We start from the raw sequence: 15,963 nt of genomic DNA, 5'->3' as shown, positions 1-15,963 counted from the left end.
GACATTATAAAGAAAACAAGAGTAAATACTCATGTGCAATCCAAACACCAATTCAACTCTTTCATATAACATAAGATGTTAAGAACATCAAAACTTACCGCCACATATGAATCTCATACTTCTTTTTCAGCTGTGACAGTGTTAGTCTCAGAATCTCAACCAAATCCTGTTGTTTCAATTAATGCCTTAAACTCTCTCGTGCTACGTCTAAGCCTATTCCACTTTGCTTTAAGCTGGTCTGCTGTGAAATGCTTACCAAACTTAATTGCTATTTCATTAGCAATTTTCATCCACGTTTTTCTGTCCAGAGTGGATGTTTGAATCCCAGTCTTTGACTCTTCGTATATCAGTTCTACATAAAAATCCTCAATTGTGGCCGGCCATTTCGTATTATCGTCCTTATCACACATCTAAAACAACATTTTCATCATTAAAATAAATGTCAATTTGTAAAGTATATATACACACACAGACCATTGGGGGTGATGGGGGCTGATTATTAGCCCTAGGGCTGATAATCAGCCCTCATGGGGGCTGAAAATCAGCCCCCATCAGGGCTGACAATCAGCCCCCATGGGGGCTGATTTTCAGCCCCCATTGGGGGCCTCCCAGGCCAGCCCCAAAGGGAGGCCCCCAGGGGTTGATTCAGCCCCAATGGGGGTTGATAATCAGCCCCCATTGGGGCGGATGGGGGCTGATAATCAGCCCCCATCAGGGCTGATGGGGGCTGAAAATCAGCCCCCATCAAGGCTGACAATCAGCCCCCATCAGGGATGATAGGGGCTGATAATCAGCCCCCATCAGGGCTGATAATCAGCCCCTATTGGGGATGATGGGGGCTGATTTTCAGCCCCCATTGGGGGCCTCCCAGGCTAGCCCCAAAGGGAGGCCCCCATAGGTTGATTCAGCCCCAATGGGGGCTAACAATCAGCCCCCATTGGGGCGGATGGGGGCTGATTTTCAGCCCCTATCAGGGCTGACAATCAGCCCCCATGGGGGCTGATAGGGGCTGATTTTCAACCCCCATCAGAGTTGACAATCAGCCCCAATGGGGGCTGATAATCAGCCCCCATTGGTGTGGATGGCGGCTGAAAATCAGCCCCCATCAGGGCTGATAATTAGCCCCCATTGGGGCTGATGGGGGCTGATTTTCAGCCCCTATCAGGGCTGACAATCAGCCCCCATCAGGGCTGATAATCAGCCCCCATCAGGGCTGATAATCAGCCCCCATCAGGGCTGATAATCAGCCCCCATCAGGGCTGATAATCAGCCCCCATCAGGGCTGATAATCAGCCCCCATCAGGGCTGATAATCAGCCCCCATCAGGGCTGATAATCAGCCCCCATCAGGGCTGATAATCAGCCCCCATCAGGGCTGATAATCAGCCCCCATCAGGGCTGATAATCAGCCCCCATCAGGGCTGATAATCAGCCCCCATCAGGGCTGATAATCAGCCCCCATCAGGGCTGATAATCAGCCCCCATCAGGGCTGATAATCAGCCCCCATCAGGGCTGATAATCAGCCCCCATCAGGGCTGATAATCAGCCCCCATCAGGGCTGATAATCAGCCCCCATCAGGGCTGATAATCAGCCCCCATCAGGGCTGATAATCAGCCCCCATCAGGGCTGATAATCAGCCCCCATCAGGGCTGATAATCAGCCCCCATCAGGGCTGATAATCAGCCCCCATCAGGGCTGATAATCAGCCCCCATCAGGGCTGATAATCAGCCCCCATCAGGGCTGATAATCAGCCCCCATCAGGGCTGATAATCAGCCCCCATCAGGGCTGATAATCAGCCCCCATCAGGGCTGATAATCAGCCCCCATCAGGGCTGATAATCAGCCCCCATCAGGGCTGATAATCAGCCCCCATCAGGGCTGATAATCAGCCCCCATCAGGGCTGATAATCAGCCCCCATCAGGGCTGATAATCAGCCCCCATCAGGGCTGATAATCAGCCCCCATCAGGGCTGATAATCAGCCCCCATCAGGGCTGATAATCAGCCCCCATCAGGGCTGATAATCAGCCCCCATCAGGGCTGATAATCAGCCCCCATCAGGGCTGATAATCAGCCCCCATCAGGGCTGATAATCAGCCCCCATCAGGGCTGATAATCAGCCCCCATCAGGGCTGATAATCAGCCCCCATCAGGGCTGATAATCAGCCCCCATCAGGGCTGATAATCAGCCCCCATCAGGGCTGATAATCAGCCCCCATCAGGGCTGATAATCAGCCCCCATCAGGGCTGATAATCAGCCCCCATCAGGGCTGATAATCAGCCCCCATCAGGGCTGATAATCAGCCCCCATCAGGGCTGATAATCAGCCCCCATCAGGGCTGATAATCAGCCCCCATCAGGGCTGATAATCAGCCCCCATCAGGGCTGATAATCAGCCCCCATCAGGGCTGATAATCAGCCCCCATCAGGGCTGATAATCAGCCCCCATCAGGGCTGATAATCAGCCCCCATCAGGGCTGATAATCAGCCCCCATCAGGGCTGATAATCAGCCCCCATCAGGGCTGATAATCAGCCCCCATCAGGGCTGATAATCAGCCCCCATCAGGGCTGATAATCAGCCCCCATCAGGGCTGATAATCAGCCCCCATCAGGGCTGATAATCAGCCCCCATCAGGGCTGATAATCAGCCCCCATCAGGGCTGATAATCAGCCCCCATCAGGGCTGATAATCAGCCCCCATTGGGGTGGATGGCGGCTGAAAATCAGCCCCCATCAGGGCTGATAATTAGCCCCCATTGGGGCTGATGGGGGGGTGGGGGGCAGATTTTCAGCCCCCATTGGGGGCCTCCCTGGCCAGCCCCAAAGGGAGGCCCCCAGGGGTTGATTCAGCCCCAATAAGGGGCTGATAATCAGCCCCCATCAGGGCTGACAATCAGCCCCCATGGGGATTATGGGGGCTGATTTTCAGCCCCCATTGGGGGCCTCCCAGGCCAGCCCCAAAGGGAGGCCCCCAGGGGTTGATTCAGCCCCAATGGGGGCTGATTGTCAGCCCCCATTGGGGCGGATGGGGGCTGATTTTTAGCCCCCATCAAGGCTGACAATCAGCCCCCATCAGGGCTGATAATCAGCCCCCATTGGGGCTGATGGGGGCTGATTTTCAGCCCCCATTGGGGGCCTCCCTGGCCAGCCCCAAAGGGAGGCCCCCAGGGGTTGATTCAGCCCCAATAGGGGGCTGATAATCAGCCCCCATTGGGGTGGATGGGGGCTGATAATCAGCCCCCATCAGGGCTGATGGGGGCTGAAAATCAGCCCCCATTAGGGCTGACAATCAGCCCCCATCAGGGCTGATTTTCAACCCCTATTGGGGGCCTCCCAGGCCAGCCCCAAAGGGAGGCCCCGAGGCGTTGATTGGCTGATAATCAGCCCCCATTGGGGCGGATGGGGGCTAGGGCTTATAATCAGGCCCCATCAGGGCTGACAATCAGCCCCCATTGGGGCTGATGGGGGCTGATAATCAGCCCCCATTGGGGCTGATGGAGGCTGATTTTCAGCCCCCATTGGGGGCCTCCCAGGCCAGCCCCAAAGGTAGGCCCCCAGGGGTTGATTTAGCCCCAACGGGGGCTGATAATCAGCCCCTATTGGGGCTGATGGGGGCTGAAATTTAGCCCCCACTGGGGGCCTCCGAGGCCAACCCCAAAGGGGGGCCCCTAGGGGTTGATTCAGCCCCTATTGGGGCTGATGGGGGCTGAAATTCAGCCCCCACTGGGGGCTGAAATTCAGCCCCCACTGGGGGCCTCCGAGGCCAGCCCCAAAGGGAGGCCCCCAGGGGCTGATACAGCCCCAATGGGAGGCCCCCAGGGGCTGTATCAACCCCAACGGGGGCCTCCAGGGGAAAAAGAAAAAAAACGGAAAAAAACCAGATCAGATCAAGCATAGGATAGAAAACAAACACCAAATCAAATGGAAAACATCAATCGATTTGGTTGAATAAGCAAATCAAACGGCGAGACAACCGGAAAATAAAAATAAAAGAAATAAAAAAACAAATTGCTCGACCAAATCGATCGGAAAAATCAAACACGTTCAAATATTTTTGGCTAGGCGCATACCTCGGTGAGAAAACAGAGAACGGCGCAGATTGGGCAACAAGAGACTGGAGGAGCTCAGGCAAACGGAGGTGCTCCGGTGAGAAGCAAACGGCGCGACTCTTGGGCGAGAAGAACGCCGGGGCTCGGCCGGGAAGAAGATCTCGGCTGAAGAACGGAAGGGAAGGAGGAAGAAGAGCTCGGCTGAAGGGGAAGAAAAAATCGGAAGAAGCAGAAACGGGAGGATGATCGAGGAAGAAAGAAGAAGAAGAAACCGAAAATGAAAACAAGAAAACGAAAACGGCTTTTTTCCGTTTTCAAAATTCCGGAAAACGACAAAGCCATTTTCGTTTTTGTTTTCTGACACAAATTTTGCCAAACACGTTTTTTATCTCCGTTTTCAATTTTTTGCATCGAAAAATGTGAGAAACGAAAATGGAAATGCTACCAAACGGGCCCAATGAGACTACTGCTAATTTGTTCATTTTGTAGATTTAAATTTTCAATTCGAGTTAATATGTGACATTTTTTAAAAATTTTTAATTATAATAAAAAAAATTAAATGTGACATTTTTTAAAAATTTTTAACTGTAAAAATCTAAAACTAAAAACTTAATCGGTAAAATGAACGAAACCTACTTAATTTTACGACCACAAAAGATATTTTAATTATCACCACCATTAAAATATGAAGACTCGTTCTTTTTACCGATTTAAATTTTAAATTTTAAATTTTTACACTTAAAAATTCTCATAAAATATTATATTTAATTTTTTCTGCTATAATTAAAAACTCTGAAAAAATATCATATCTTAACTTAAATTAAAAACTCAAATGTACGAATAAGATCTAAGATTATACAAGACTACGCATGATAATCAGTAATTCTCAGAATTAACACGTAAATTTGTGATTGGTGATACGCTGATAATTACTCGCATAATATACAATATAATATTGCCTTTAAATTTCATAGTTTCTGCCGCTAATATCAATATGCGAAGTGGTCAATTTCTTCGATTTATCTTTCTCGGAAATCAGAGGAAGAAGGTAGAAAAAGAAAGGACATGAATGCCGTGCCGCTTTTGAAGTTGATCTTTTTTGCTGCTTTCTATGCACTTCTCAGAGTTTCCCAAGGTGAACGTACGCAGTCCCCATATGGGCCTCTCTCTTGTCTTGTGTCGGCCCAGTTCAACTTTCAAAAGTCTCAAGCGCACACTCTTAATTGCACACAGCCTAATTGTAGAGAGTTTTGGTCCTAAAAGACAGGTCTAAGTATTCTTTCCGGAGTCTTCTAAATTAAAGTAAATAAATAATACATTATGATTTGAACTTTGAAGTTAAGGCACGTGACAAGGCGAGTAATCACGTGACTACACAGGACCCAAGCATGCTCTCAAGTGATCCACGCCAGTGATACCAGCTCTTACTATTTATTACCAGTGGTAATGTAATGTAATAAAAGAAAAAGTTGAATTCTACATTTACATAATTTTGGTATCCGAAGTAAATAAAAGATTATATATATAGAAAGAAAAAAAAAAGAAAAAGAAAACATAAGAAAACTCGATTTTAACAAAGAAATGGTTGGCCTTGGTAACAACAAGATATTAGTCGAATTAAGCTTCAAATCCACTCACGCGAAGATAATGTATGTAGAAATGAGGATACTTGCAGGCCAAAACTCATGTTGGTATCACTATTACCCCAAAAATAATGATATGACCCGATCGCTATGAACACAGCCGGTTTGTGGTATGTCAAAAAGGTGTTGCTGCCTCTTCCATCATCTTTTTGACTCTTGTAAGTCTCTCAATCTCTTTGAGAACCTGAAAATTTTTCAAAAAAGAGGAAACAGATAATCTGTCATCTTCTTTGGCGTTAAACATGTCTTCTTCAACTTTTACAAGAAAGTGTTTCTCCTTCCTTACCTCCAAAGTCATATCCTCAGGGGTTACAGCATTTAGGTCATCATAACCCAATTGACATGCTACGTCTGATAAATGATAAGGAAAATCAATTACAGCCACACAAAAAACAAAACACACATTTTTCCAAGCATATATAAATAATAGATATATACTTTGGAGTGAGACGGTTGCATCAGCTGTGGCATATCCATCCCTCAATTCTTCATACGAAGAACCTAACTGGGCCACAACCTGCTTAACATCCATCAGAATTCAAAAATAAAATATTTAGGATGTATAAAAAATAAATATATGGTCTATAAAGGAGTATACTTGGGTAGGAACTGGCGCTTATATCTTTATTAAGTTTTGTTAAATTTGCATAGTTATTGGTTCTAATATGATTTTGATGGTGAAGGTTTTTTTATTTTTTATTTTTTTTTAATCCAACCATAACACAGAATACTCTATCTAAAAAATCAACATAGACATAGACAAGTAAACAAATGGAGCAAACTTTTATCTTGATTTAAAAGTTGCAAGGAAAAACATTAATAATACCTGTGCGTGTTCAGTTTGGTCTTCTTCCATCATTCCACTAGCCACCATGTCTAGGGGTACATCAATCCAAATTGAAATTCCATGTCTCAAAAGAGCTCTTTACATGTGGTCAAGAAAGTTAGGATATAACGTACAAATATTAATCATGATGAAATTCAATAAGAAGAGGGATAGATAAGCCAAATAAGAAAGAGCAAAAATATTGTTCATACAGATTAGTTGAACTTTGAACTGCACCATTTCCAGCACAAACGACCAATCTACCCATAGACGACAACTGCTTCAGTACTTCAGTCTGCACCAATATATTCACTTATAATACAAGTATAATTCATAAAACTCATCAAATCACAAAGTTCGATCAAACCAAACAGAACCAAACTAAACCAATTTTATTTACCTCATCAATTAGTTTTCTACATTATCTCAATTACCAAAATTTATCCGATTTGTAACTCCAAATCAAACAAATCAACAGACCAAAAACCAATTATATACAATTTCATTTGATTTGGTTTCACTTAAAAATTTCAAACCAACTAAACCTGATTTGGTCGATGTTTTTCCTCCAAACTGATCACCTCACACCCCTAAATATAAATACTTCTCATAATATGTTGTCTGATAATACATAGAAAAATCACCTCAGATTCTCGGAAGCCCTGCTCATCAGTCTCTTTGAAAGATTTAAAAGCAGATTTACCGCCGGCAGCATCCTCAACCAAACTATCACTGCATGCAGAAGAAGTCAATGTGACGGGATTAGGTAATATATATGATGAGAAGAATATTATTTTTCTCATCTTTCGGTCATGAATTACGTACCTGTCGAAGTAATAATATCGCAATGTTTCAGCTAAAAGTTTTCCCAGACAGGTTTTTATGGAGCTGTTCATCCCTTTTACATACAACAAGAGGGGAAAAAATCATTTTTAGCTAGTGTAATACACTTATAGAACACCAATAAATGATTTTTGGTTTAATAACTGATGCTTACCCACAAGAAATATGGAAGTTCCTTTGAGTGCAGGGGATACATCCGTTGCCTTCTTCTGAATTAAAACTGCACTTAAAATCAAAACTCCAAACCACATGAAACAATCATCCATTTTTAAAGCAAAAACAGGCGAAATTCATCAAGCCCCATATTTTGTCCTCAAAGAATAAATAAATAAAAAGGTATAAAACAAAATCCCAAGAATTTGCATTGTCACATCCATTCAAAGAGAACCAAATTTATTTGCATAAAAAGCAGAGGCAGAAGGGGAATAAGAAAAGGTCACCTTCACTGCGAAAGAGCGGTCAAGCACGCCAACCTTTGCTGCCGAATTTTTAAGGGATAGTTAGTTAGTTAGGACTTAATCACTTAAATGAAACAGAAATAATTAGGATCTTCAAAGTAAAGGGCCCGTAAAAATCCCATAACTTGTCAAAAAAACAACTTTTGACTTGTAATAGAGTTTCAATAAAAACTTATAAGCTTCGTTTCAACACCATTTTTAATTCTATATTGACATCCATTGGCTTGCCCAAGCTAGGAAAGCCAATAATCAAACAGTTAGCGTGCAACCCAGAAACGTGTTTGTATAATTCGACCCGTTTCGAATCATAATTTTAAGTTTTTTTAGAATACTTTTCTCATAAAAAATTCAAATTCAAATTTTTTCTACCACAATATTTTCACTCACATAAATTCACTATTTACTCAAATTCTCAACTGAGAACAAAGAAACGTAAGAGGGAAAGAAACGAAATTACGAAAAGTACAGAAGAAACAGAGAAGTGGGAAATTGAAGGAACTCACAAGAAGCGTTGGCGTCGGCGGCGAAGCATGTAATAGTAAAGGCCGTACGAAAAAGAGGTCTTGGGAATCGGGAGAGAGATGCCCGTGTCCTCATCATTGGGAAACAAAATTGTGATGCAATGGTGGGCCTCGACAAAGGAGTGAGGATTATTTGGTGGAGGTGGTTAGTGCAATGGAGGGCTGTTGTTGTAATCTCCATGGAAACTCTCTCAGCTAAAGCTCTTAGCTCTTTTTTCTGTTATAAATCTAGTTTCCAGTGGCTTTGGGAATTGTGATTGGATTGCTTTACTGTTTATACGATTAGTCAACTGCCTGTCTGTCTCTGAATACTCGTATTATTTACATTACTTCCTACTGTTATCATATTATTAGAAACCTGCTGCATGTACAACCTTATCTCCTTCAACGACTTATCTGCGACATGTTTTTACTTTTTTTTTATATATATTATTATTGTTTTTCATTTTATGTTTTATTCCTTTCGGAAAAGAGATGCATTTGGGCTGGTTCTCTTGAAACACAAGTGGGCCAGTCTATCATTCAAAGCGCGGGGGATGCTCACCCTGTTATTATAAATTATCCCTTATTATGTGTAGTTGCATGCATGTCTACTGTTTTTTTTTTCTTCTCCTTTTTACTGAAAAAAAGTTAAAGGATCATTGATTTCATTACATCTCCCATCCTTTCAACATTTTGAAAATTTCGGAGCTCACCAATAAAACTAAAAGAATCTGTCTCAATTCTATTTAAAATATAGATTTAATTTTTACTCATACCACTACATATTTAACGCCACAAAACACATTAATTGGGTTAGAAATCTTAAAAAAGAGTTTTAAATATCAAACCTTAGACGTATCCCGAAAGGAGAAATAAGAAATACATTCTTATCACTGCACCACCTCATTGATTGTAGTTAGTGCATTAATTATCACCCGATTCATGATACAATACGGTTTGATTAGTTGTTATCTGTAATAGATTATTGGATTGTATTTCAATCTCATTAGTTGTGGTGGACTTAATTTGTAGATTTAAGATTGAATGAAAGCGCTGTGTTTGATTAAAAGAAAAGTAAAACAAAGCTAATGAAAGGCTGGCACTTTAAAAAACCTCCGTCCAATTTTTGTTTTTTTTTTCTTTGGAACAAAAACAAGTTAAACTAACCAATGAACAATATAGTATATACTGAAGATTGAAGCCAAGTTCAAAATTCTTATAAAAAATTCAACAAGATTCTGACACTTGGAAATGATAGTGAAGTCGAAGGCATTTTCTTTTGAGTTTCTCGCCTATATAATGAGATCCATATCCTAGTTATAAAGCAACAAGACAACAGATAACAATCATGGAGGTCCAAAGAATGAAAAATCCCCCCTTTCATTGGTCATTCATTACTCAGTAAAATACCCAATAAATAAATAAATAAATCCTCGTGCGAAGGAGATATATACGACAGATAGTAAAGACAATCGTGTAGAGTTTAGTTCCCATCATAATCAATCACTAACAGCGGATGAACAACGATCAAGACAAGAAACTAAACATCTCATATAAACATCATATTTACAGACCTCCACCTAACACCAAAATAAAGAGGCCCAAAACAATCTCCCGCTGGGCAGACTTCCAAAAAAAAGAAAAGAAAAAAAAAATCACAGCTTCAAACTAATGTTGCATGATATCAGCTCCCACCTGCATCCACTGAAAAGGTTCGAACTCAGCATGACCGCGTTATGACCCGTGCCAAGCTGCTAGTTTTGTTTTTGAAGGGAACAAAACATAGGGAGACTAGCACATAATTAACTCTAAGATGATTTCCATTTTCTACTTCTACTACTCTTTAAAATTTTCAGAACATTATTAAGACATAAAATTGCTACTGACGATGATGAATCGTAAAATTATAGTAACTATCTAAGATAGTGTAAGACTTAAGAACCATTAAGAGGTGCAGGCGGCAATGCATATGGAGGTGACAAACAATCCACCACAGCAAATTTAGTTTGAAGAACCTTTAGGAATTACTTTGAATATGGTATCCTCACCTTGTATTGGACTAGATTGAGAGGTCACTTCAGAAACAGTTGGTACTGAGTTCATGTTTGAGAGTGAAATAGGCGTTAAAGGAGGTGACACAACGTCTTCGGCCTTGTTTGTAACTTGAGGAGACTCGAAATGTTTGGCTACATGCAATGCCATTTCTCTCTGACTGCTTGAAGGAATGGAGAAGCTCCGAGGAACAAACAATGGTGGAGTTGGAAGAGGAGATGCTGTATTGATCCTATTTGTAGCATTAGGCTCTTGATTTCTTAAGACCAACGGAGCAGAATGACCAACTAAACCAGGAGATCTTGATGCCTTAGCAACTAAACTACCAGGGGGCCTAGGAAGCTCGTGAAGCTCACTTATCCTGGGTGAGGAAGCAAGGGGCGGCGAAGCACTTGGAGATATTTTTGGAGATGAGGACTGAAGCATTTGTGAACGCGATGCCATTCCGGACATCAGCTGTGGAACTTCAGTAGACGCAATGGGACCGCTGGTAGATGAGACGGGTTTTGTTGATGATGGCTTGGTAGTCAACGGACCAGAGGAAGCTTGTCTTTTGATCTTTTTAGTATCAGATGCATTTACATCAAGCTGTGGTAATGCAAGTCCCTCAGCAAGAGGCGGAGGTAGTTGGATGGAGTTTTTAGTATTGCTGTCCTTGAGTACCGATTGTGCTTTTAAGGTATTATGTCCATCACCATCATCTTTTTCATGCTTCTTTTCTTCCAACGGGGAAGAATGCCACAAGTTATGGGTGTGTCCACTTGGCTTTTTGTGAACTGAACTGCTATTTCTCGCTGTCATAAAACCCTTTGCATCAGTAGGAGTGGGAAGCACATATGTGTTAGATTTACGTGTAGGAAATTGTTGCAGTTGTCTAGCTTTCTCAGCTGGATCAAACTTCTTCTCTGCGAAAATTGGGGCTGAGTAGCTGCCAACTCTTGGTTCTCTACCTGAAAGCTTGAGATCTCCTTGGTTTCTATCTAGATTCATCTACATTTGAAAATATACCATTAAGAAAAGGGGGGGAATGATATTTATCCAATGTTCACCATTAAAACACAGAGATCTCTATGTATTCCGTGGTAAATAAGACGTGAATATTTAGACTCCAAGCTTAAGGTTCTGAAAGCTTCATAATTTCACCATAAGAAAAACAAGCTGAAAATTTGACATATATGGTTTTTACTTTTCAATGGTCGAGGTAGCAACTTATTGAATGATTCAGAAAACCGCACTGTATGTGTTGCCCCACAATTGAAATAAAATACTAAATCTGGAACTTAAAATCTCCAATTACAGGGCATATAGGATCATACCTCTGCATTTTCCAACTTTGAACCTCGGGGAGATGAAATACCATCTTCATCCATCTATCAAATAAGCCACAGAAGTCTTCATCCATAAAAAGTATTAACTTGAGAAATTTCATAAGATTTTTGCATCTAATTTTTTCTTTAAAAAACTTTTTTTTTTTTTTTTTTTTTTTTTTTTTTTTTTTTTTTTTTTTTTTCTTTTTACCTAGAATCTTACCTCCATTGAATTCCTTGATGTTGGTATAACATCTAGCCCCTGTTTATGTGATTGATTATTAAAACTTAATTCCCCACATTCATTAGCCTCATTTCCATTCTCGTCGTTATCCTCACCATCTTCTCCATCATTATCTTCAAGTCCACTGAATTGGTATTCAATGTGCTGCTGTTCTGTAACCAATCTCACATGTGGCTCAACAGCTTCAAGTGATTTAAGTCCCTTCCGAAAGAAATTCAACTGAATACAAGAAAGGATGAAAAATGCATTCAGTAACAAAATCTTGAAAATGTATTAAATTCAAACTTCTAAAATCTAAGAAAACCTGTGCCGCGTGATGACGAGCTGCCTGTGTGAGAAGACTCCGGGACTGCCCCTGCTTTAAAGATTTCAAACGGAAAACACATAAAGTTGCCTCCTCGTCATATGCATCATGAGCTGCTCGCAGCTGCTGTGAACTGAAACTTTCATTTTTCCCACTTTTCGGCTTGCCCTTTTCTTTTTGTTGTGCCACCATGTACTCATATACAGTCCTGAAGAAGTCCTTAAAAGTAAGAAGACAATTTTCCAGCATAAGACAAAACTGGTTAGAATGAAAGCAACAGACCTTTTTTCATCACATTGTCGCTTCATCTCCTGTACCAAAGAACACCAGGACATTGAGCCAAATACACATGCCAAGAAATACAAATAAATGTCTAGAAAGCAACTTGTTCCAAGTCAACATATCTAGGAAATACAAAAGGGTTGGATAACTTTTGCATGTCAGCGCCTACAAAATTCCAAAAACATTCGTAGCACAACTACTTTTAGAAACAAAGCTTCCAGGAAAATGGATATACCATGTTAGCAAGAACACCTTAAGCCTAAGACCGCTTGGTCTGGTGGCAATGGGGGGTTGGAGTGGGATGGAATTTAAGGGGAGGTTGCGGGTTCAATCCCGTGTTTTGTCAAAAAATAAAAAATAAGAAGGCAAGTAAACGATGAAAACAGAAAACATAGCACCAACAAATCGGAGGTGCAACCAAGTGTAGTATCTAAAGACTAAAAGCCACCAATAATGATGAAACATACCTCAACCGTCCGAAGTTCATTGAGAAGAGACTCTGATGGATTTGTAATTGTCAGAAATATATGAGCACGCTGCAGTGGAAATAATAGCCAGTAAATGCCAAAATGAACATAAGGCACTACACTTGAAAAATATATAAAGGATGTTTTATTTGAAACAAAACAATTACAAGCACTCACATAGCTATCAACAAGTTTTTGAAGTTCAAACTGTACTTTCCCCAACATTAGTAAAACTCTACCTGCAGATAAAACATAGATCTTATCAAATTAATTGAGAATGCTCAACATTCAAACATGCGAAATTATGTAGTGATACTAATCTCACATCAACTAAACATTCAGCGAGAGGGATAAACTTTTGCATGTTGACTCTTAGCCAAGAAAGAAAATGAAGGAGCAGATAGATACTGCCATCACTTGTCACATCGTCTCGCCAAGAAAAATCAATGTATCTTTATTCACTTACCACTCTCCTCCCTCAGCAGTAATGCAGTTTTCTCCGGTGAAACACGCCAACAAATGAAAAGGAAACCAATTGATTCACTTACCACTTTCTTCATCATCATTTAATGCAGTTTTCTCCAGTAAACAATCTCCCATTTCCCGTAGTGATTCCGAGAATTCTGCAAGTACAGCTCAAATCAAAGGAGAGTCTATGAACAAGAAAGATATGACATTAGCTTCATCATGTTATCAATTAGCTTCATGGACTTAAATAGTAAAAAGATACTGATAATGTGGATCAGCATTACTTTGTCCACACTCCTAGAACCTTATCTACAAATTACACCGTGAACAATAAACTAAAGTATAAATCAGAGAATAATGTATACCGTATGCACTGTTTGCTGTAGCAGCAGCAGCAGAAAGTAAGCTGTCGTAGCAATTTCGCATGTCTTGCATGTCCTACAATGTTGAGCACATCCAAATATTGTACAGAGTAAATCATCAGTTAAACAAAAAAAAACCAGACTGTTAAGGAAATACCTTACATTATAATCACAAATTTGTATCTTGTATGCAATTTCTTGCCTAGAGATAAGCGAAGCCTATCCATTAACACTAACCCATTTAAATTGAATGGTAGAAAATTACATTATAATTTTAATGACTAATTAATGGGTCATGGATAGAACAAGCATATTCTCTAACCAAAAATAAATATGTTCAGTTAAAATCTCAATCGATTGATTCTATCTATTTTGACTACTACTACTACACTTGTTTGAATGCAAGTATACACCATACGTTTATCCATTATCAACACTCGGTCCTCTTAATGGTTGCACAAACACCAAAATAGCAATAAACAAAACTAAAGAAAAAGAGGAATTAGCAAAAAGCAACTACATAATTCTCATCATCCAAAAAAAAAAAAAAAATCCTCAATTCACAGTGATATTCATGATCAAACAACTGAGGCAAAGCTCCCTAATTGTCCGGTACAGATTTTTCCCAACGATTTAAGCATTAAAACATAATTAATCATCAGTTCATCAGCTCCATAAGCATTAAAACGGAACTGAAATGGAATTAATCATGGAAATTTAAGAAAAAAGAAAAGAAAAGAAAAGAAAAAGAAAACCTTAGCAGCCTGAGCAAGCTCATCCAACTGAGCGGAAGATTGGAGGTCTCTCTTGTCCTTGGAATCGGTCTTGTAGAATTTCCGAAGCTTACCCAGCGGAGACTTCATTTTCTGAAAACCCTAACGCAATGACCGAACCAGAAAACTACGGAGACGAATCGAATCGCGGGTTCGGAATTATCCCAGGACCGCGAAGAATCAAAGACGCAGTGCACTGAATCTGCGAGACCCGACGGCGGAGATTAATTGCACAACTTCGACGACATTGACGACTCACAAGAAGAACACCAACAACATGAACAAAAAGAAGAAGAAGAAGAAACTGCAACTGCTGAGCTTGTCCGGTCAAAACGACTCGTAACAGATCAACCAAGAGAGAGAAAGAGAATGAGAGAGAGAGGAGAGAGAGATCAAATGATGAAACGGGAAGAATGAGGAAATTATACACAATTTTTAAAAATTAAAATAAAAGCATATAAGAAAAAAAAAAGATACTTTTTTTAATAAAGAAATAAGAATTTTGTGGGACTGTAGAAAGTAATAATTTCTTCTCTCATGCAGTCTTATTTACCAATTTCAACAAAAAAATAAGTTTTAATTAATCAATCAAATTAGAATTGTATTATATTAAAAAAATAGTCTACATTAATATTTTTGTTTAATTGTGAGTTATAAGTTCTTAAAAAATTATAGTAAAATGCAGAATAAAAATTAAGAAAATAGTAAAAAATAGACAAATATAAAAAATTTAAAAAAGTATATAGGTCAATTTTTAGTTATAGAAATTAATAGGTCATAACTTGTTAAGTTATGGCTCATAATCAGATAAGTTATGGACAAACTTATCAAGTTATGGTTCATAACCAGACAAGTTATAGACAATTATAGACAATAACTTGTCAAATTATGATTCATAACCAGACAAATTATGAACGAAAATAATAATTTAATCTATTTATTAATTTATGTAAATTATTAACCTATTAATTTTAATTCATCTCAAATATTGATATATTTCCTTCATTCTCCCTAAAAATTATTAATGACGAGTTAGACACCAATATATTACGAAGATCTAATGGGATATTTCTTTATTTATTAAAAAAAACATAAGAAAAGTCGCATATGTGTAAAAAAAAAATTAAAAAAGAAAGAAAAGAAAAAAGCTACACACAGATGAAACTGCCACGTTTGTCTAAGGACAGTCTTGGTAATTTACCTACCCTCGTTGAGTGAAGGGACAAAGCGAGAAAGAGGAATCAGGTACGGGCGTTAGTTCAATGCTACGGCGGAGAATGGGCGCTAGATTTTGGAGTTTGTCGTACCGCTGCCTTTGGAAGACAAATGGCGGAAATCGACGTTTCGTTGGAGTGAGATAGTATGACGTGGCGAGAAGAG

The 15,963-nt window shown here is 40.2% G+C and overlaps 2 protein-coding genes across 5 annotated transcripts; both read right to left on the bottom strand.

Annotated features, from left to right (window-relative positions):
• Positions 1 to 5,324: 5,324 nt before the first annotated feature.
• LOC21389130 (probable inactive shikimate kinase like 1, chloroplastic) lies at positions 5,325 to 8,712 on the bottom strand. Of its 3 annotated transcripts, none has more exons than XM_024175148.1 (10): positions 8,325 to 8,712; positions 7,804 to 7,841; positions 7,518 to 7,572; positions 7,346 to 7,418; positions 7,165 to 7,252; positions 6,733 to 6,815; positions 6,521 to 6,617; positions 6,133 to 6,214; positions 5,981 to 6,045; positions 5,325 to 5,878 (listed from the first exon to the last, which is right to left on the bottom strand). In XM_024175148.1, exons 1-10 carry the CDS (start codon positions 8,521 to 8,523, stop codon positions 5,810 to 5,812), a joined length of 849 nt encoding a protein of 282 aa, XP_024030916.1. In that variant the 5' UTR covers positions 8,524 to 8,712; the 3' UTR covers positions 5,325 to 5,809. The 3 variants fall into 3 exon arrangements, with proteins under 3 accessions (XP_024030916.1, XP_024030918.1, XP_024030917.1); XM_024175150.1 differs by having other exon boundaries at positions 7,518 to 7,569; XM_024175149.1 differs by having other exon boundaries at positions 6,133 to 6,211; positions 8,325 to 8,711.
• A 1,030-nt stretch (positions 8,713 to 9,742) lies between these two features.
• Positions 9,743 to 14,976, bottom strand: LOC21389129 (uncharacterized protein At2g33490). Of its 2 annotated transcripts, XM_024175133.1 has the most exons (11): positions 14,566 to 14,976; positions 13,814 to 13,886; positions 13,529 to 13,603; positions 13,158 to 13,219; positions 12,981 to 13,049; positions 12,514 to 12,542; positions 12,232 to 12,439; positions 11,907 to 12,146; positions 11,693 to 11,746; positions 10,373 to 11,366; positions 9,743 to 10,028 (listed from the first exon to the last, which is right to left on the bottom strand). In XM_024175133.1, the coding sequence occupies exons 1-11, from the start codon at positions 14,671 to 14,673 to the stop codon at positions 10,009 to 10,011; spliced, it is 1,932 nt and encodes a 643-aa protein (XP_024030901.1). In that variant the 5' UTR covers positions 14,674 to 14,976; the 3' UTR covers positions 9,743 to 10,008. The 2 variants fall into 2 exon arrangements, with proteins under 2 accessions (XP_024030901.1, XP_024030900.1); XM_024175132.1 differs by lacking the exon at positions 9,743 to 10,028 and having other exon boundaries at positions 10,038 to 11,366.
• Positions 14,977 to 15,963: the final 987 nt, after the last annotated feature.

The sequence above is a fragment of the Morus notabilis genome, unplaced genomic scaffold (assembly GCF_000414095.1).
Source record: "Morus notabilis unplaced genomic scaffold, ASM41409v2 Scaffold136, whole genome shotgun sequence".
Classification (NCBI taxonomy): domain Eukaryota; kingdom Viridiplantae; phylum Streptophyta; class Magnoliopsida; order Rosales; family Moraceae; genus Morus; species Morus notabilis.
Note: the sequence above shows the minus strand (reverse complement) of the source record. Positions and strands in the feature narration are given on the sequence as shown.